The sequence below is a fragment of the Homalodisca vitripennis genome, chromosome 5 (genome assembly GCF_021130785.1).
Source record: "Homalodisca vitripennis isolate AUS2020 chromosome 5, UT_GWSS_2.1, whole genome shotgun sequence".
Classification (NCBI taxonomy): Eukaryota; Metazoa; Arthropoda; class Insecta; order Hemiptera; family Cicadellidae; genus Homalodisca; species Homalodisca vitripennis.
The window spans coordinates 82,725,557-82,748,315 of NC_060211.1; the positions used below are offsets into that span (position 1 = coordinate 82,725,557).

Consider the following 22,759-nt stretch of genomic DNA (forward strand, 5'->3'; position numbering starts at 1 on the left):
CTTGAATGTTTTTAAAAGAACATAGTTTTTTAATAAGTTCTTACAGCATGTACAGCATGTATTCTGCATACTTCCAATCCATAATGAAGAGAGAGCAAGTTTTTAGCACAACTATAATAGAATAAATGAAACACTTAAAATTCGAAGTTCTTTATTGTCACATTTCTGCATTACATATAGATAACAAAGATGAAAATTGATCACATCGTCAAGTTACCTTAAACTAAATGCTTTTTAAAAATTGACTGTGTGCTGTGACGAATTATAAAATATTAACATGACTACAATTTGTATAGTAAAATATATTCAGATATGATTTAAACACTTTTTAACATGCTTAATATATGATCAAACACTCCAATAAATGAAAATTTTCATTTATTGGAGTGTTTGATCATATATTAAGCATTTAGTTTCCAATAAGAAGAAGCTGGTAAAATGTACTTTTTAACATGTTCACGACACTGGCATTTTTCTGAACTTTTCTATTTCAAATTTTTGTTCATCCCAAGGGATCCATAAAAAAATTAATTTACCTTGAACATTAAGCAATCGTGCACCCAATAGTTAGTTTGAAGTATATATTTAAGTGCAGGATCAAATTTAACAAACCACCAAGACAGGTAAACAATAAAAACGCAATAGGGAAATGCATAGCAACGTGTACCCCATCGGGCGCACGACACACTTTACAAAAGCCTGGTGTGTACCTGATCGATTACACGACAGCAGTTGTGAAAGATCACACATACTTGATAGGGTATAAATCATCAAGAACGTGTTAATAGTATAAAAAATTGTTACACATAATAGTCTCTTTACTAATTCTTAATTAATTAGCCAGGTCACAAAATATCTTAATTTATTATTAATTACAGTTAAGAGCAACAACAAAGAAAAAACTGTATGAAATAATTTTTGACATAAAATGAATATTTACTGATATTAACTTGATGTTATAGTTTAACAATCACCTGCTTCTTGGACATCTGTGTACTAACATGGCAAATCCCTTATTTATATCTCATAATCTCAAACTATTCCTACCATTGGGTTTGTGCATAATTAAATAAAACCTTTCTACATGTTGTGACATTAAAATTATTTTGTGACACAGAAAGAATTAAAAAGATTTATTCTAGTGAAAAATAATGCAAATATGCTAAAATTTCTTGCTACAGTGCTCTCAAAATACAAGTAATTAGTATATCTTTGTTAAACCTAGTTCATGCAAACAGTACATTATTTTTATAAATTTAACAAATTATTTTTATGTTCAAAATTTCAACTGACAAGGTTTATTAAATCACTTAATTAAGCACTATAAGCACTTCATATTATGTTTGTCTGTACAGGTTCAAGGCTATAGACAATTTAACTCCCTGAATTATGTCACAAAATCCCTACATCATATGTGTTATGTGGTGTTTTTAATAAATGTTAAAGCATTTGGAGAAAAAGCAATTTTACAATAATCCAAAATAACAATAATCTTTTTCAACAATTAAGTAAAAAATGTGATCTATCCTGTTACAATTTAAATAATTTTGAAAAGTTTGTATTAATGTGTTAAAAGAAGTTTTAACTCTTTTTATAAAAAGGCAAGTTTTAAACAAATATGTGTGTGTCTATATTTTTAGTTTATTTAAGGTTACACTGTGTGATAGGCATTGATAAATAACCACATACTTTAATGATACTAATACTAAAAGTTTATTTCAAAATACTAAGGTTTTAGCAAACTTGTAACAATAGTATGTTAAAAGTTAGTTAATTACACTAAATTTTAATTATTTAGGGCAATAACCTCAATTCAATAACAACTAACCAAAAATATTATCATATATTTTTTATATTTGTGTGACAAAATAATAATATATTATATACATTTTAATTTATATTAAAAAGTGATATGACCAGAGCAAATTTATCAACAAAAGAATTTATTCCAAAATTTAATTATATATAACATTAAATTAAAATATGGAGATTTATTGATAGTTATTATTCAATGAGTTGTTTATGATTTATGGTGTCCATTAAAATAGTGAATCACTTAAAAAATTATTTGAATGCTCTTACAGCATTATTACATTTATCCGCGCACATGGAGATTCAACCAGGGTATATTATAATTTTTTAATTATTATAAAATATTTTATACTCAATTTAAAAACTCATTGAAGATGTTTCAAAACTTGAGGTTACATATTTTAATCTCTAGAATTTTCTGAAACATTTTATATTTTTTTTTCAAATGATTTAAAATTTTGGAAACATTTCATATTGTTTATATACAATTTCACAAAAACCATGATAAATAGTACTTCAGACTTAGTCAGAAGAAGTAGGTAGATTTTTTGGGAGTTGAAATATTATTAATTTACTCTCATGGGATTTACATGTACTCATTATCTTGAATACTATTTGAGATACAAAAATCTGTTTATTAAAAAATGTTTAGAAAATGTTATGAGCATTTCAAAACACTCCAATTGTTTGCTACCTTATCATAAATAACAAAGTTGTGAATTTTTTAAAGTTTGCATGGCTGCCCTAATGGAATGAAATGGCATACCAAGCTGGCCAATGAACTTAGGCGAGATATTTATAAGATCAGTTTGTGTACAAAGTTTGAGCTTGTTTCGGCATTACTATGCTAGTTACTGAACACTGTTTTACTCTAGATAAATAACGGGGTTTTGACATTTGAATAAACACTGTATTGAAACAAAATGGCATACTGACCTGACCAATGAATTTAGTTGAGATATTTATAAAATCAATGTTTGTACTAAGTTCAACTTGTTTGAGATTTTCTGGGATAGTTATTGTTTCCACAAGCATGGTGGTTTATAAATATGGTTTTGGGCTCTGGAGGTCATCTTCTGTGAAATTATTCAGAACTTTCCAATGAGTGCTACCATGAGAACAATTACAATAAATTGATTTGTATACAAAATCTACCTAATAAAAAAAGTTACAATTGTAAAAATTATTTAAAAAATGACAAAATAGTTTGCACTTTATTTGTTAAATTATTAATAAGCTGAGTATTTACTGTTCTTATTCAACAAATTTATTTATTATACAGAATGTCCTGTAACTCTCTCGACGAAGGTATATCACGTTATTGCACAGGTCAAGACAAACATATTTCACCGTATGAACATAGGTCTCCAATGCTTAGTTTCCCATCTGTCTGTCTGTATGTGTTTTTATAAAAAAATTAATATCTTAAAATCTAATAAATTATATTATACCAAATTTGGCCCAAATGTTAATGATAACAAGACCAGCTACTGAAAAATATATCATGAAATTATCTTTAGTATTTTCAAAATGGCGGCCATTAAAACTTTTAAACTTTGTATATCTTAACGTGATATACCTTTGTCCAGAGAGTTACGGGACACCCTCCATATTTATTAAAACAGTTTTGGTAATTTTACAAATGATTTTTATGAATAAGGCTCATTACCCCATTCGAAATATATTGTAATTTTTGGGGTCAATTTGATGTCTATTAATAATCTTTTGTGATTCTGGTGGTTTATTCAAAATGTCATATCAACAATTTGAAATGACTGCTATTTTGCAATTTGACGAATTTGAACAACATATCTATGGTAATTTTTAAAACCTAACATTTTAAGGCATTTTGACATTAGTTTAAAAAATATCTTTTAGAACAGTGAAAAGGTACTTTTTTAATAAAAGAATGTGGAGAGTAACAACTAAAGTAGTGTATAAAAATCTTACAGTTTGTTACCTTCATTTAAGTAAATAGTCAGCATACATGATACTTTTCCTAACACACATTGATTGCGGCGGACAGTCACTGCTAATTATCAGTCTGCCCTTAAAGTCAGTACAGTACATGACAGGTGTCACAGTGTAGGTGTAAAAAGGCCTTTGGTAAAGTGAAATGTGCTCAATTAGTGACAAAACTCTCCAGCAGATTTTATTTCTGGCTGGTTTATTCTTGTCCAATGGAACTTATATTGGGACCAGCACAAACTGGCACTGTAACCTTCATCTGGGTGACCCAAAGAATGTCCAGGAGCTACACATTACTATCCGCAAATTCTGTTGTAGTAGAATAGGTAAGGTGAATTAGTCAGATGGTCTAGTTCACTAGAGTGGGTGAGGCTTCTTCAGTGCTGCAAGCCAAAACCAGAGAATAGTACTGAACACCCTCAAGTTCAAAAATTATTCCCCTTCTGATGCTGTATTGGCTGATAAAAAGATCACTCCATGATTCCCTCATAGTTACTGTTATATACAATCCTAGCAGGAGATAGCCTCTTTCTCATTCTCCATATCATGTTGGTATGAAAGCAGTACAAAAATTCTTTTGTAAGAATCGTTTTTATAAAATAACAGATTCAAGACGACATTTTGCAAACTTTGATTATTCAAATTTAGTTAAATATCTAACTAGCAACTGTAAATTTAATTAATTATTCAAAATACATGAATAGGTTTAAATTTAGAGTGTTATATACATATATGTTTAGTTCTGTCTTTATGTAATATGTAGTGGTTGGCAGTAAATCAATTTAGTTGATGTGATAGTGTTACTTTTTCATCAGTAAGAAACTAATAAGTTTGACCTACTTGTAATGTTAATAGCAACTGTGATATAATTAATTTTGGAACCATACAAAAAATACGCTTAGAACAATTCATAAATTTATTCTGACGTTCAAAAGTTGTGAGAACGATATGATAAATTGAAATGCATATTACGTTTTTATCTGGTAATAGCTGATAAATTGGTATTGTAATTATCATAACTGTTGCATCTGGGATGACCACAGTTGATCTTGTACGTTCTTGTAAAGCATATGATATGATGGTCTGCTGTCACATCTACAGTGGGTGGAACTTACTCCAAATATTTACTGACTGCGTTATAGATTGATACTGTTCTGTGGAATTTCTAGGTGTGTATCCTTTAGGGCTGTCTCAAAGTGGGTTCACGCTGAACATGAGAGAAGAAAGTGGAGGCTGCATCAGGGTCTGAGAATGGTCCTACAGTCGCCTTCCTCCAGAGTGGTGTCAGACCTCTCCTTAAATAGATCAGTGTCTTATTGGGTTATAGGTCTGATTATGGGACATGGTCACCTGAGAAAGCATCTTCATAGAGTCAGCATTCTCCGGGAGGATCAGCTCTGTAGAATATGTGACGAGCAGGAGGAAATTGCTGAACACCTACTCTTTGACTGTCCTGCAATAGCAAGGAAGCACTATGCCATCTTTGGTCACATGGATAAGGGTGGTGATTTTCCCCAGGAGGACCTGATCGGTTGTTTTCGGCGATTTATAGAATTGCTGAAACTGTAAACTTGTTGGCCTCATGGACATATCCAGGGTGTACAAAAGGCCTTTGAGGCTTAAATGCATGGCAATAGACCGCCCCTTAGAAGAAGAAGATACATGTAAACTCTATAACAAATTATTAAATATGATTTTTATTTCGTTTTCTATATTTACTGTAGTACTGACATAACACAATTTTCCAAAAAAATCAAATTTCTATTAACAAGAAGAGTACCTGTTTTGAGATCTCACAATAACATTGACTTTAAGAAAATTTCTACCCCTGTGAGTGACAAAACAAATCTAGGCTGATGTATAACAAACTAGAAATCCAAATGTAGTAGGTAAATAACAGGAATTAATTATAGAACAGTACAACTTTGTTTATCCCGATTAATTGAAATCGAAAGTAATTTAGATGAATATGTCTGGAAAAACTGAATGCAGTAAAACTACTATAATAGTTCATACATAATAATGAATGTATTTATAACTAATATAACAGTAAAAGAGAATAAATTTATTATTTAGTTTTACAGACAAAATAAATTAATTAACAAATACATAGGATTTTGTATACTGTTTCATAAAAAATTCAGTCACTCTTTAGTTTAACTTAGGTACACTTCTGAAAAGTACAGTAACGCACATGTTTCAAGCCCCTTATTTCCAGTGACAAAGGGTCAGACTCTCGCTCAAAATAAACCATCAGCCTGTCTAACTGCATTGTGGCATCACAATGAGCCATGAAATCTTCTGGTTCTCCATTATCAGAATCGTTTTCATTGTAGCCTGTTACCATTGAAGATTAATACGCTAAATCAATTTCTAATGCTGTCACGCACATCTTCCATAAACACATTAGCGGCTTCTCGCAGGCGTGGTTTTACACTGTTAATTATTATTATATTGTATGCATTTTTCTGAATGCCGAACATGTGCCAACCGAAAAACAAATTACACTGAAAATTCTACCAAAATTGTTTGTATTTAAAACATTGAACTCCCTCCACTCTGTCAAACTGATCTGCATAACCATTAGATATGGATAAATGAAGCTAGATGTAATAAAATTTAACCCTTGTACAGGGTGTCTCAGAATTCTGTGGAGATTCACTGTGTCATTAGTTATCTATCAGCTGTGCACAAATTATTGACATTAAAACATGTTTTTGATGTAGTGTGTTAAAATAATGGTAAATTATCTTACTTGCACTTCTAACTGGAAACTATTTCTCAAAAGTAAAACTATTAAAATAAATCCAAAATAAAAAATTCCTCAATGCTTATGAAATGATTTTTTTAACAACCAACATAATTTAGTAAATAATGAACTCTAAAATTCACCGTTTAGAACTAATTAAATATTAATTACATTCTTCAGATATAAAATGGTTTTTAAAATTTTATCTCTGTGTATTTTTAATTACTTATGTTTTGTACATTTAGATACAAAACTATTTATACTATTACTCTAACTATTTTCATTTCAGTTATGTGGGTCTGATAATGATGTATTCATAGAAACAAAAGGTTTCACTTATCTTACTTTTGTAAATATTTTGCTTGCAATTAATATTTTTTATATTCGTGTTCTTGCATTGCTGTGAGTCTGTTGCATCTGTTCGTGGCCGGCAGTGTGCAAATGGATCACAAAAACGTTTTTTGTTTTCCTTTGTGCTTGAAAAAGCATACATAGATAACCAAATTAACAGATTAATGTGCTTTTGTCAATACTATTTTGCTTTAAGTTCATATTTTCTGTGTTTATGTTAGTGCTATATAGGAGAAATCATTGCTAGATGTGGATTGAACATTTTCAAAACACATTCAGTTTAAAATATTTTTAAAGTGATATAGATATATGCCCATATTTTTTCAAATATACATTTTGGAAGTCCGCATTATAACCTACCAAATTAAAATAGAAGGTAAGGGATATTATTTAGTTTTAAAATATAGCTATTTGTCAGAATCTCTGCAAATCACTTTAAAATAAAGTGGTATTCTTGGAATTCTTTTTTTATGAGAAAGTGAACCAACCGTTCGAGGTGAACGAGTCTTTTGAAACACTCTGATCCGGATCACTCATTCACCTGACTGACCCATTTGAATTGACCGGGTCTACCAATATCGAATGACACATTTCTACTGACCACTACCACAGCGCTGCTAACCTTACAACAAAATGCGTGCTCCTTGGATACGTCTATGGCTACATTAGTCATAGTGTTCATTAATCAATATTTAACGTTCAGACTGTGACACTTGTATAGGCCTACACACAAAAATAAAGTGTAGTTACAGAACAGGTAAGTAGCTGCAATGTAAACAAAACTTTGCAAGCAAGACATGATCCACACAGCTGGTAGAGTGACAAGAAGATGCTGGTCTCCCTTTCCCCACCACAGGGGGCCCTTCTGCACTGTGCTGCTCAGATATTTACTTCTGCGCAGGTTTCTTTGTGAGCGGTTTATCTATAACTGTACATTAACTAAACTCTTGACTTTCACAACTTTCGCACCTTACTAGCCAAGACACCAGCCTTATTTGAGACATTTTGCATGGTTTTACCAAAATAATTGTAACTTGTTGATGCTTACAGCTAGAATCATAATTTTGTTTGCTTATTATTTATTCCTTATCACATCCTCTTTCTAGAAATATAAGCACAGAATGTTTATGATCTTATTTTACTTTACAAAATAAATTGTATGAAAATTAATATTTTAAATTGACTACGGAGGGAAATAATATTTATAGTTCACTTCATCTAGGGTTTGTGTCAGTTCTATTAATATTTGGCTATACTAAATCCAAATTTCAATTCAATATCTTTATTTTTACAGGTATTTTTTTAAATTGTATCTAAGCAGTAAAACTACAATCTTTTGGAAATTGGAAAAACTACCAACTTTACCACAAATGATATTTGTCCCTTTATTTTTGCTTATTATGCTTTAAAATTTTGTTTTTATAAAAAGATTGTGTTCTTGAACTGTTTGCTACAGAATATTTAGGCTAATGTAGAAAAACATTGCCGATGTATGTTGCAGATCACTTAAATTTCACCTACTCATTGTAAAGTACAACACACAATTGGCATACCAATCTAGTAGTTACTTTGTAATTGGACATACATAACTTTAGGATATTGTTATATTTAGGTATAATGGTTAATACATATCACATAAATACTGTATTGTATTAAAAAATATTGTAGTATTGTTATTTAAATGATCGATGGATTTAAATGTTCATATTGTGTGAAAATCTGACCCTAAATAAGAGTTTAACTTAGTTCAATTATTTGACTCTTTTAAATGTTACAACATACACAAAAAATTGTTGTTATTTTGTTATCCGAAAATTATCATTATTCGCTAGCTCATCTACTAATAATTAGTAACATTTATTTTCATCCAAAAACTATTAATTTAAGATATATTATTTTATTTATATTTCTTACTATCTAAAATTTCACTGATCCTACACACCTAAGTATGTTAGACTCTCCTATATAAAATCTTCCTTCCGAATAGATACCTTTGTCAGCAGAGAATAGATGATATGTGAAACTTCATAGTAAATTTTCTTTTGCTAAATACACTTTTTAAGCACTAAAATCCAATAATCAGTATCTGAAAAACAAAACTTTAGGGAATAAGTACAAAACTCTGAACTCCAGTTATTTATTGTTAATCAATGTTACAAAATAAGTTGCAGTGATCACATATCATAAAATGTTTTAACACAAAGAAAAAGAAGGATTTAATATGAAATATGTCTCTAAACCACTTTATATCTAGCTTTGTTAATGCTGTGGTGTGCTGATGTCTGTAACTTCAGCAGCTCTTCTTTGATGAGTCGAGTGATCTCAATCTTAGCTTTGGACACGGCCAGTTCGTTTGTACTCTCAATCGCCAGAAACAGCTTACGTTCACCTTCAGGAGGAGCTTTGCCTGTTGGGTAGTACGTTCCTCGAACAGTGATACCTGCTTCCGAGTACTCAGATATCTGCGCCAAGGCTTCCTGCAAATTAAACAATTTATTTAACAAGGCTAGAAACAGAAACAACATAATCTTGATAATACTGGTATACAGAATCCAAAGTTTGGAGTACAACAGTTATTTAATTACAATTAGATAATGTAAATACTAAGATGTTTTATTGTCAACAGGCAATGTACATTGCAATAAACAACATTAATATACCCATTCAAGCGATAACAGTAAAAAATATAAATAAAATGTATATTTATCAATGTATTAGAAAGATTGATTAAAAATCAATGTTAAATTATTTTTCATTTCTTCTTTAACCATTTAAAATTACTATTCAAATAACACAGAGGAAATTCAAACATGAAAAATAATTCCGATTTGGGGAGGCAAATAACGAATATGAACACCGAGCTGCCAATGAAAGTAGCGTGGCCATCTGTACTGGCTATATAAGTTGCTAGGACAAACTATGGCAAAACTAACGCGAACTGTCTGCAACCTTGGTGCGACAAGTGATGCTGGCCTTTCGAACGCAAAGGGTTAAGTTTGATCATAAAAGAACCATGTATCAATAGGTTAGCATTGTCAGGTTAAGACTGTTGTCTTGATTTTAAACTATTTGTGATAAACCTGTTACATAGTAATTATGAAGTAGTAGACCCAGAGTAGACCCTAGTAGAATTCCACTATTCACAGTAAGGAAAGGAGTATTTTTTTATCAGTTTATTATTACTATGAGTTGAACAAACAGCTGTGTTATTTGATACGTAAAACTGAAACAAATTTATGACTAAATCAAATTGCAACTTGAGTTTTTAACTTTATAGGAAACTGTTGTCATAAACCTTTGTGAATGTATTTGATTTAATTAATCATAATTTTTATGTGTATTGTTTTATACACATAAAAAATCCACTTAAACAAGTTTTAGATACAATAAAATTGTCTTGGATTCCAATAAAGTATGTTTTTTGTTTGTAAGAATAAAATAAACAGAATCTTATTTTCTATGTTAATAAATGATAAGACGAACATATTTGTTTTATATTACTAATACTTAACACATAACATCCGAGAAAATAAAACAAGTAAAAATATCATATACTCTCAAAAGACTACACAACTAACAGAAATTAGACCACAAGTTTCAAGTATTTAAGTGGTATTCTGATCTTGATTTGAACAAGATTTAACTCAATTTGGAATTGAATAATTTTTGTTTGTTTCAAGTTATGTATGAAAAATCTGTTTAGACATAAACAATAATCAGAACAACATTGTTACCTTTGATGTAACTCTCCAGCGAGCCTGTTGAGGAAAGTCATTGATCTCCAGCTCTTCCTCGTATTTACGGAATGTCTCCACTTGTTCCTCCTCAGACTTGTCATCATTCTCTTTCGGCTGATAGTTCAGTCTAGTGTTCAGTTTGGCGGCAAGCTGTTCTGCTACTGTCTTAGCCTGAATGGACAATATAACCATTGTTGATATTCAATGATAAGTTTAAGAAGATTTCCAAACCCTAATGTAAGGAATTCGATTTTGCAACATGAAAGAATTATACATTTTTGTAGTAGAGTGTCTTTAAACTCTACTACACAACTAAGGCTACAAATATAGAGAGTTTTTAATTTGGTGTATAAAGATGTTGATGATGATGGATGTTAAAATGTGTCCACTGATAAAATTTATAGTGGCCCAAACAGAGATCAGCCTGGTATATAGAGTACTAGCCAGTCTGCAAAGACTTGCACATCTATTCATCATGGGTATTATTAGCAGTTGTCCCAGAGCTACCCTGGACTACCATGGAGCTATCTTTGACCAATAGACAAATCTATGTGTGTTCCTATGCACATTCAGATAGTGACTAGGAAGAGTGCATATCATCTCCAATGTGAGAAGCTCTTGTGTACTACAGGAGCCCGTAGTCACAACAGAATCACTCTTGAGGTAAGTGGTAATGGGGTGTCCTCAAGATGCCATCGAACCATGTGAGAACTAGATACTCCTTTTATAGACCATTTAAAGAAAGCTCTCCCTCAAGGGATAAATGGTTCACTGGAAGGACAACTTTTCCCCACTATGATCTGGAATGGTAAACTGACAAAACCAATACTAAAAAGGGAAGAGATTCAGGGAGAAAGCTCTGGTGTAGGGTTTTATCTTTCTATGGACAAATATTCTACTGCATTCCAGATGGAAGTCATAGCCTTAATGAAGTGCACCTGTGAGAACCTGAAGAGAGGTATCAAGAACATGAAAGTCAGCATTTTTACAGACAGCAAGGCAGTCCTCAAAACCCTACTCTCTAGTGAGTTAAAGTCAAGAATTATCTGGGATTATTACATTACTGTTTCCAAGGTGGGTAGAATCAACAATCTAACTCTGTATTAGGTCGCATAGCACATTGGAATCAGAAGTAATGAGACTGCTGATGTAATGGCAAATAAGGCATCATCAACAAAGTTCATAGAGCCTAAGCCATTCTGTGGGATATCCAGGAGATATACATGTTTAGTAATCAACACCTGAGCAAGGTAGAAGGCCATGGAGCTTAGGATGAGTAAGTTTGCTTTACTGGTAAAAGCTATCTTTTCTTTTTTCAGGGAGGTTGCCCATGAGGCATTAAAGCTGCAGAGAGGTGTCTTGTGACGGATAACAGGGCTTGTTACAGGGCACTGTCATCTGAGAAAGCACCTTCATAGAATGGGTGTCTTCGATGGAGACATTGTGTGTAGGATGTGTGGGCAGCACACAGCCGACCGAGCACATAGTTTTCGATCGCAATGAGCTGGTGGATTACAGGGCAGTGCAAAAATCCCTTGCTTTAGCTGATGTGCTTAGGTTTATAGGACTGTCCCTTTTGAATGAATGAATGATATCTTATCAACAAAATTGCGCAAGTCCGAAATTATAATTCATTTTTGTAATACAATGTTTAATATGATTTTATAACATTTTAACTTGTGTAAAATTGAGCACAACTCAATGAATTTGAAAATATAGCATTATTTCAAGATAAAATATAACAGATCTTAATAAAGAAACCATTTATGTAGACAAAGTGAATGAATAAACTAAATAGTAAAACAAAAATAAAAGTAAAACATGGGATTGTAACAATGGATCTATTGTCACTAGTTTTCAGAGCATTACATATTACATAGCACTTATTTAGATGACCTTATATCCTTAAGGATATAACATTTGTATGTTGTAGCACATTAGTTTGTTACAATTTTCATTATCACTAAGCACATGTACCACATTCACACAGCCATCTAACATGAACACATAACACAAAAATCAAGTGTGTAACTTCTATAGTCCATCTTTTATAAAAAGTTTTAGTCGTAAAGCACATCAGAACAATCACAAGGATTTGAAATCTTCCTATTGAATTCTTATTCAATTTTAACCTAATCCCACTTATAGCAACACTTTTTAACTTCAGTCTGTCATTGACTAAAATCCTGTTACAAATGTATAACTCAGTGTTGGGGGCTTTAGTAAACAAAATTAAGTATCTTACCGAATTTGAGCTACAAATGTACTTGAGAAGTAAAGAATCTTGGCAGTAAGTTTGTTGTTAAAATATTTCAGGGTAATTTTATTTTAACAATTTGAGAGCTGTGGCAATTTCTAAATGTCACATCTAGAACCCAGAAGTTAGAAATTCAATAGTTAGTACTGTGAGGAGAAAACTTCTTTGAATTGGTGAAAATGATTATTCTCTACTATTTCATTGAGTATTATAACAAAATTAAAATTATTATGACAGTTTAAAAAATATAAAGAATAACAAAATGTGCAATAAGTATAAAAATAAAAGAACAGTCCTTACAGTAATGATTGGCTGTGATCCTCCACCCTTGAGAATGGCCTCTGCAGCCTGTTGAGTGGCTCCCTTCGCTTCTGCCCCTAGATTCTTGGCCATATTTATCCTCGAAGCTAGTCTCTTGGCAAGTTCCAACTTGTCAGTTGTTATCTGGGTTGGAGAAGATACTGAACCACCTACAACAGAATATAGATTTTTACTAATTTAAAGCCATCTGTTAAGAGATTTGTCATAAGTATAGATGTTTGAATAAGACAAAATTACTTTTGTTCATACAAAAATTACAAAATTTCACTTATAATTTAACAAGATTAACTTTTCCCTCTTGTGCTTCCTTAACCCTCTAATGGGTATTTACGGCAGTTTGGCAGCTCCTGAACTGGCACTGATGTATATACATTTCAAAAATGGTTATTTTTTTTTTGTATTTTCTGTGTTTTGGTTCGAAGCTGAGTATTAACCAACCTATTAATTGAAATATATTATTACTTAATAAACAAACTTTATTTCTCTTTGAATAGTTAGAACAACTGTTTCGACTGTGACCAGCTGATTGAGAATCGACTGTCTTACTTGCTACGTCTCCTGCCATTTTATTTTGATGTCTGCATAAATGAATTTTTTTTAGTTTATACTTAGTTTTAACTATGAGTAATATGGCTGATAAAGATGCACTTAATTTTAAGAACGAATTGAATAATTTGAGAGAACTATTAGCTGAATTGGAACAGCTTCCATATCAGACTTGTTCATGGTTCAATTTTGTGTAAATAACAAAACTATTGTAACAATAATATATAAATATTATTCCTCAAGTATTCCTGAAAACAAAGATATATAAGGTTGAACAAAACGGCTAAAAACACAATGTTTAATGTAGTGTATGGTTTAAAATGGCTTAAACCATAGTGAAAAATTATGTGATAAATATATACTCTTATAAGATATACAGGGTGCGGTAGATAAGTAATGAGACTCAGTCTAGAAAAACAAATTTATTGATCCGATTTGTACAAAACGTTAATATTCTTCAAAGTACCCGCCTTGGGCGTCGACACAACGTTGCCAGCGCGTTTTCCAAGCTTCATAGGCCCCACTGTAATCTGTTGGATTTATCCTAGTTAGTGCCTTCGTGAAAGCACGTTGGATGTTCGGAATATCGTCGAAACAATGACCCTTCAGGCATCTTTTTACCTTCGGAAATAGGAAGAAATCAGGAGGACTCATGTCAGGGCTGTGTGGTGGCTGTGGCAGAACTTCAACTCCAATTTGGGTCAAAAAGGAGGTCACGAGGCTTTTGTTCGCGGGGAGCACTCAGGGAACCAATTTTGCGCAAACTTTCCTCATCATCAAATCTTGCGTAACAATTTGGTGAACCGTAAATTTATTCACGGAGACCTCATCAGCGATCATTTTGAGGCTTAAACAACGGTCGGAGTTCAGGAGTTCTTTCACTTTGGCCACCGTTTCATCCACACGACTCATTGAAGGGCGTCCAGATCGTTCCATGTCTTCAACGGATTCCCTCTCGTTTTTAGATTAATTAAACCACCGGAACACTTGAGCTCTTGATAGGGCGTGCTCTTTGTAGGCCTCTGTAATCATAGCAAAAGTTTCCGAAGCAGTTTTGCCCAAGCGAAAGCAAAATTTGATTGCATACCGCTGTTCTATCAAGCGATCCATCTTCAGCGTTTTCACAAGTGTCACGGGCACACAAACAACGTAATACGCGAAGCTCGACCCTCACTGCGCCAGAGCTACGACGCGACTACGAACCGGTTCTACTGTTAGCTCAGATCCCCCACCACGTGACCTGCAGGTGGAGACCGCACTGTGAGCGACTGGGGCGCAGCGCGCCGGCCAGTCTCATTACTTATCTACCACACCCTGTATGTATAAAAAAATACACAAAGTATTTATCTAAACACTTTTGTGGTGATCATCTTCTTGGTTGTATATAATTTTAGCACTTTTTCTCAGAACACTTTTACTCTACCAATTTTTGAAATGTTGCACAAAATACACTAACATTGTTTTTTAGTCGTTTTGACAATTTTTAATCTTTAGGTTTACAATATATAAGTAATATATAAAAAAGTTATGTATTTCTATATAATTTCAAAATTTCAAGCTAAATACAAATATATTTTGAAAGCTCATTTTATAATTTATCACATGAAAAAATAAGAGGATATAACTTAATAGTTCTTAAAATATAGCATTTTCTTAACATTCTGCAAATTACTTTTAAATAGCCTGTTATTTTGGCTTGTAAAAAGGCTTAAATGTAGGAAAGGACAGTTATACTAAACTTTTTCCTCTGTAGAACAATTGTAAATAAAAAAATTAACCAATAAATGAATTTTATAAAAATTTCTTAAACTACCTTGAGAGTTTCCTGATGAATTCAAAGAGCCAAGTGGTGCTTTGATTTCCTTGACTATCCGCTTTGGAGCCAACATGCTCTCAATTTGTTGATCAATGTCTCCCTCCAAGTCTTCATCATCTGAATCTTGCAAACCTGTTCACACAACAATTCTCACAATTATGCCACAATGAAAATATTTGTATAAAATTCTTTTTCTATTTGTTAAAATAATTTTAAATTTCTTGAACATTTGATTCAATTACTTTTAAAGAAGTACAATTTTTACTTAGTCAGCACTTATTGACACATTCTCTTGTGCATGCACTTAACCCATTCACCTACTAATATTTTAGCACACAGTTGGGCCAAGGAATTCCATTATTTTTGCCTATTATTTAGGTGTGCAGATATTTAGCTATAACTTTCTAGTAAATCATTGTTTTACAAAAAAAACTCCCTGCATAAAAAAAAAAATTGTGAATGAAGGTATTACGAGATATAACCTATAACATACCGTTATAACATAAATTTATTTATAAATAAAATTTTATGTTGCCCACCACCAATATTTTGTTCCCAAAATGAAAACCTGAAATGGAATTATTATTGTGTAGCCTACCTTATTTGTCCTTAGAAGTCACACACCAAAAGAGTTTTGTATATTTCATAGTATATTTATTTATTTATAATTTTATGGCCTACATTGGACCACTTTAGTCACTTTATATTTTCTAGTCTTTCTTCTTTTATCCACCCAATATTTCTTCATCCTTTCCGAGCGTAATTTCCTTTCCTCCTCCGGAACCACTCTTCCTATTCGTTGTTTGTTTCTTTTCAGCTGTAGTGTAGAGTGTTTGTCATTTAATATCTTTAATGTGTTTGTCTTGTGTTTTAAATTCTCTACTGTAATTTGGAACTCTCTCATATCTTCCCTTAATTCTGTGATCCATTTAATGTCACTTTTACTATACCACAGTTTTTTCTACTATTTTCCTGCTAATTCTATTTTCAGGTGTTCTCAACAAATGCCCCAGGAATGATATTCGTTTCTTTTTAATTATACTTGTAATAGGTTCTATATTTTGGTAGACTGTTTCATTGGAAGCTAGTCTCCAAACTCCGTCTACTTGATAGTTTTTGTTTAAGCAAGTTCTGACTATTCTTCTCTCCATCTTAAGAACCTTATCTATTGCAATAGTATTTGTTGTTTTAAATATTGTTTCACTTGTGTATGTAATTTGTGGCAGAGCAACTGTTTTGTAGTGTCTTAATTTTGTATTTATTGAAAGACATCTTTTATTATACGTATTCTTAGTAGCATGTTTAATCTTAGTTAGTTTGTCTATTTTACTTTGCCAAGATGGTTTTTCATTCAGGTTATAAGTGATTACTTCTCCTAAGTATTTAAATTTCTGCACAATTTTTATATTGTGGTTGTCCAACCTTATTTTATTTGCAAGTGGAGGCTGCGTTAATAAAACTTCTGTTTTTTTCAAACGATATCATAGTATATTTACACACAATTATATCATTTTTATATTATATACCCTACCATATTTATATTTACATTCATAAGAATTGATCTGCATTGACAAGGCCTACGAAGTCAGTTGCGCGGTCCGATGTCAGGAGTTGGTCATTCCTCTTCTGAATCGAAAATATCGGAGTTTTCAAACTGTTCCCGTGTCACACGATCCCATTCCACATCTGATTGATCACTACTGGAACTGAATTCTTCACTACAATTATTAGAATCGTTCATAAAACGATCTATTTCACTGTCACGTAACCTATTACCAGCCATGTTTACGGACACTAACAACAGGTACCATATGGAGTAAATCCATCTGTTATTCTTTGCTTATGTCAGTTTAGCCAACTAATGAAAAAAATATTGTTCTAAACAAACAAGTAACCATGGAAACGAAACATAGTTTGATTAGTGCAGTTATCTGTCGAGTTTAAAGTGCACTATTACTGCCGCGGAAGCGCTCCGTCGAAGTATGGCAGGGCCCGCGGCGGAATGGCTCCGTCGAAGTAGGTGAATGGTAAACAACAAGCAATACTTATACTTCTAACATATTAGAAACCTTTGTATTTAAAAGCTCTTATTTCCCCTACTCTTCGGCCATTAACATCTGTATTTTGTACATTACAAGGGGATATCAAAATAAACGGGACTTATTTTTTTAATTGGAAATATGTTTGAAAAATTTACAGTTATATATTATTTTTCTACAAATTCTCCCTCTTGATATACATTTTTGCTATAAGGTTGAGAGCTTTTATATTCCATAATTGTAAAAACTCTTTGGACGTTCCCGTAGCCATTGGAGCACAAAAGCCTCCACCACTTCATTGCCTCAAAATGCTGCGCCTTCTGGGTAAGAAATTTGGTAGCAGTTTTTTGAGAAACATTTAAGAAGCTTTCAAGAAACAAGAATCAAGAATAATTTATTTTCCTCAAATGTAGGTATAACAGTACAAAGCTTACAATAATTCCATTTTATACCAAAAATTTACCCACACAAAGGGAAAACAATAGGGCCTCAAAAGCAAGCCTGTTATGAGGTTCCTTCATATTTAATAGCAGAACCTGCTGTCATCAGAATTAAATAGTAATATTATACTCTTTAGATATAATCAGTGCAGTCTCAAATAACAATTTGTCTTTGTAAAATCTCTAACTAGACACAAATAGATAAATACAATTTACATAACAATACAATACAAACAATTTATATAACAGATACAATGACCAAAAAACAATAAATAATACTTTTATCACCTAAGAAGTCATATTTAATTCAGCAGATCTACTATGTTGCTTATGGTAAACAGCCATTTCAAAATGCACTTCTTAAATTTGTTAAAACTTCTTACACTTTTTAAATCATATGGTAGCAAGTTGTACATTTTTGGTGCAATAAACATATAATTTTTGTTGTAAAAGGTTGTGAATGGTCTAGGGACATAAATATTTTTCCTATTTCTTAATTTATTTCTAAACATATTCAAATTTTTTGGGGAATTACCACTCTGCTTGTAAAATGCTGCCATAACTTTAAAAACAAAAAGATGTCTTAATGGTAGAATTCTCAAGCTAAGGTACAATGGCCATGAATGGTCAGAAACTTTTTTCTAGTCAAAACTCTAATTAGATATTTTTGCTGGATTATCAGTGGCATAAGGTTGCTGATGTAAGTTCCACTCCAGCATACCAATGCATACTCTAACCTACTTTGTGCTAACAAGAAGTAAACAGATCTTAGAATATCTGGAGGACAGAGATCTCTCAAAATATACATAGTTCTTATAACATTATTTAGTTTATTTTTTTAATTTTTAATTTGCATACTCCAATTTAATCTTCTGTCTACATATAGTCCCAAATATTTAATATACTCACAATCAACAATGTTTACACAGTTTTGGTTACATTTACTTGACCTACCAAAACAATCAATGCAAGGGTAAGTTATACTAAAACAATCTGACTTTGCTCCTACAAGAGAGAAATTTATATACACAGTTTTCTCAGGGCTTAGTAGTAATTTGTTTTCAGTAAACCACCATTTTAGAGACACTAAATCATAATTCATATCCAACTCAATTTGATTCAAATTCCCAGCAACATACGTAAGAGCTGTATCATCAGCAAATGAAGTAACATGCCCCCTAAACTTCCCATCACACAAATCGTTAATAAATATATTCAGATTCAGATAATTCTTTATTCATAGGTATTACAGTCAATACATTGAATAGTGTCATTAACTTAAAAGTATTCAACATTTCTTAAAATTAGGCTAATTTTACTTTATTGCATTTATAATTCCGTAAAAGAGTATAATACTTTGATTGTTAGGTAATCCTTAATTATTTTTTTTTCTTAAGGATATGATGTATCTGAAGAAGATGGCCTTGCTATCGAAAAGCCTCATAAAATAAAGTTATAAATATTGGTTCTTGTGATTTTCAATGTAATGATTGAATTAACATATTATTTTATGTTCTTCAATATGTTGTTAGTGCAATACAAAATAATTGGTAAAACAGTTCAAAATGCATTCTTAATGCATTTGATTAGATTGCGTTGGGCGAGAACAAAATAATACAAGAATAAAACAAAGATTAACCAAACAATATAATTAAATATTTTGTTTTAAGCAGCTAAGTTCTTAAACATAACAAAAAAGGTCAATTCACTTACCAAGAGCAGCTTTTTGAAATTTTTTCTTTTCATTCACCATTTGAGCTTCTTGCTCATCAAACTTGAATCCTTTGCCACTAAATCCCCCACCAGAATGAACTTTTTTACCTTCCTGAAAGTAAGATGAAATAAATAAATGTAAAACATTTATGACAAGTTCTAGGACAAAGAAATATCTTTTTACTAGTTTAATTTAACCAAACCATTACAAAAGTCATGTACAAAAAACAACAACTTTACAAAGAAATACTTTAGGGTATATTTCGCTAATTAAACTGGAAATTGTATGCATGGATTGAAAAAACATTTTTTTACAATTAAAATCTTATTTTTCAAGCAATTTTAATAAATAGCAATACTGTCTTGCGACGTAAAGACAATTACAAACTGAAACAAAGTGTTATTAAATAAAGCACAATCATTTTTAATTTGGTTATCTATCTCCGCTTATTCCTACACAAAGAACAACAGCAACACGATTTAGTAATCAGTACTTTGCTTACTGCCGATTAGCTACCATCCACAAATATAAACAGCAGACTCACGGTGATGCATGAACACAAATATAGAAAAAGCTAACTGCAAGCAAAATTACATAATTAGTTAATAAGATTATCTATTTACAATTTTCCAAACACAAATTATGACAAAAACGTTTTAGCAATCAGTATTCTGAGTACTGTTGATAATAATGGCATAGAGAGTCTCCGCATATTCAATTGTCAAATCCCAGACCGATTTTCTAGTTCTCAGATTTAACATGTTAGTTATTATCATTATGCGATAAAAACTGGTATTTGCAACTGAAAATTTCTGTGACTTTAAAGTCCAAGTCCGTGACTTTTCTGACAGTTCTGCGGCCGATAGGCACCCTGTAGATATTTATCAAAGGCAGTAAAATAGTTCATACACTAAATAAGATCATTTAAACCAATCAAAACTGATCTAATTTTATAATAAGCAAATAAGTAAAAACAATAACTAAAATTCACAACTTACTGCCAGCTGCTTTGCCTTGTAGCCCTCAAACAAAGCTCGGAGAGGTTCGGGCACAGGAACAGAAGCGAGCTCAAAAGCTCGAATGATTTCTCCTGAATACCTTTCTTGTTCCGGGGTGACAAAGGTATAAGCATATCCCTTATTACCAGCTCTATAACAGAAACCAGCATACAATATTTAAATTAATGGTTACTGCATGTTACAATAAGTTAGTTTTCATTATCTTTTTTCATAGGTATGATTATGAAATACAAATGGTTTATGTAATTATCTCTTAATAACGATTGTTCATGAGTTCCAAAGTTTAGAAATTTCAAATTAGATATAGTTTGTCTGAATTTTCTCCAAAACTACTATGTTAAATTTAGTTATTTTTATCTATTTCTGCATAACAAAAAACAATAAATAAATGTTCGCTTCCTTTCAACAAAATTCACTGCTTTAAAAATTAAATAAACAATTACCTAACCTTGTGTTTAAAAAATATTGCAAAGAAACCACATATTAACAATTTTAAAATTTGTTTTCAATAAATTTACCATAAGCACAAAAATACCAAACCCCTCATGTCCAATTTTTTGCCTTTTAGATACAATTTTAGTGTTCCCAAATCATAATATTCAGGATAATTTTATAAAACTTACAACAAACAATAACATTTTACTCTTCAGCATGGCCTTCATATTACTTCATCAACACAGCATTCAGATTGTGAACAGCTGATTTTTATTAGTATAATCATCAAACCATGCTTTGTTATACTGGAACATTACTCATTAGTGTTATAAAACCAAGGAACAAACATATACTTATTTATAGTTGAATTAAAGACAGAAGGGTATTGGGACGAGCTCGACCGAAGACAGCCGAACTGCCACACGAAGGCTCGCCCTACCGCTCCACCAATCACAGCCGAGCATTTTCCTTTTCGACTGAGGCAGCGTTGTCACGTCTCCTCTGTTGTAGCTGTCATCCGGTAGGTATCAGCTGGGTGATGCGCAGTAGCAAACCGTGCTTCATTACGTTATTGCTTGTTGGTTATGTATGTTGTTTCGTGTGGTGTTATTGCGCTTCTGTTTGTTCGTGGCAAAGTGTTTGAACAGTCTTTTTCAAGACTAAACCTTATTTGAAAGACAAGTGTACGCACGTACTTTCTAGTTTTACAGTTTTTGTGACAGACATTATTTAATTACTGTCAATTCCGTACCATGTCTCAGTGCACTGAAACACTGATAAAAAAAGATTTTGATTTCTGACTCACTTACTTATAAAATAACAACTCTCAAAACAACGAACGCTATAATTTATCGCTTCGATAAATGTGTCCACATGTTTCCGCTGCGAACCACCCCTACCTAGAAGCGGTTGTGAACGCTGTGGATGATCGAGTCAGACAGAACAACTTGGCAACACTGTAGCCGACCGGTCCCGAAGAGCCCCGAACCTCGGTCATCGCTGCCGGGTCTCAATACCCTTCTGTCTTTAATTCAACTATAGTTACAATTAATTCAATAACATGGAGTTCATATAAAGATATCAACACAGCATTCAGATTGTGATAGCTGATTTCTATTAGTATAACCACCAAACCATGCTTTTGTTATATTAGGAACAGAATACATAAATATTTTAACCAATAAGGACTATTATGTTTTTAGTCTTAATTTATCATGCCTCTTATTCAGAGAAAACATGCATTAATTTTATAACAACTAAGAAAGAACTGTTAATTTCTCGTTTATTATTTATTTAACAGAGACTTTGTATTATTTCATAAAAACTGCATTCACAATTTTAACAACAGATGAAGTGGCATGTACAGCATATGCGACATATTAAGCCATGGTCTAAGTGCTAACGCCACATTAAAATACTTTCATATTATGTAACTTTTAAAGTAGTAACTATTATCTGATCTCTACAAAATTTATATGGTTGGAAAGAGAGAAACCAAACTTCTCATATATCAGGTTTGCATCAATTTAGTGTGCAGAATACCTTAACTTTAAAG

General features: G+C 31.9%; 1 protein-coding gene across 2 annotated transcripts in view; it reads right to left on the minus strand.

Annotated features, from left to right (window-relative positions):
- Nucleotides 1-9,003: 9,003 nt before the first annotated feature.
- Nucleotides 9,004-22,759, minus strand: part of LOC124362446 (probable ATP-dependent RNA helicase DDX46) — a 77,826-nt gene continuing 64,070 nt past the window's right edge. For both annotated transcript variants that reach the window (XM_046816957.1, XM_046816958.1), the window contains 6 exons: nt 20,749-20,899; nt 19,750-19,861; nt 15,555-15,689; nt 13,175-13,344; nt 10,615-10,788; nt 9,004-9,357 (listed from right to left, as the gene is read on the minus strand). In XM_046816957.1, the coding sequence (XP_046672913.1) occupies nt 9,115-9,357; nt 10,615-10,788; nt 13,175-13,344; nt 15,555-15,689; nt 19,750-19,861; nt 20,749-20,899 (985 nt within the window). In that variant the 3' untranslated portion in view covers nt 9,004-9,114. The remainder of the gene's footprint in view (nt 9,358-10,614; nt 10,789-13,174; nt 13,345-15,554; nt 15,690-19,749; nt 19,862-20,748; nt 20,900-22,759) is intronic.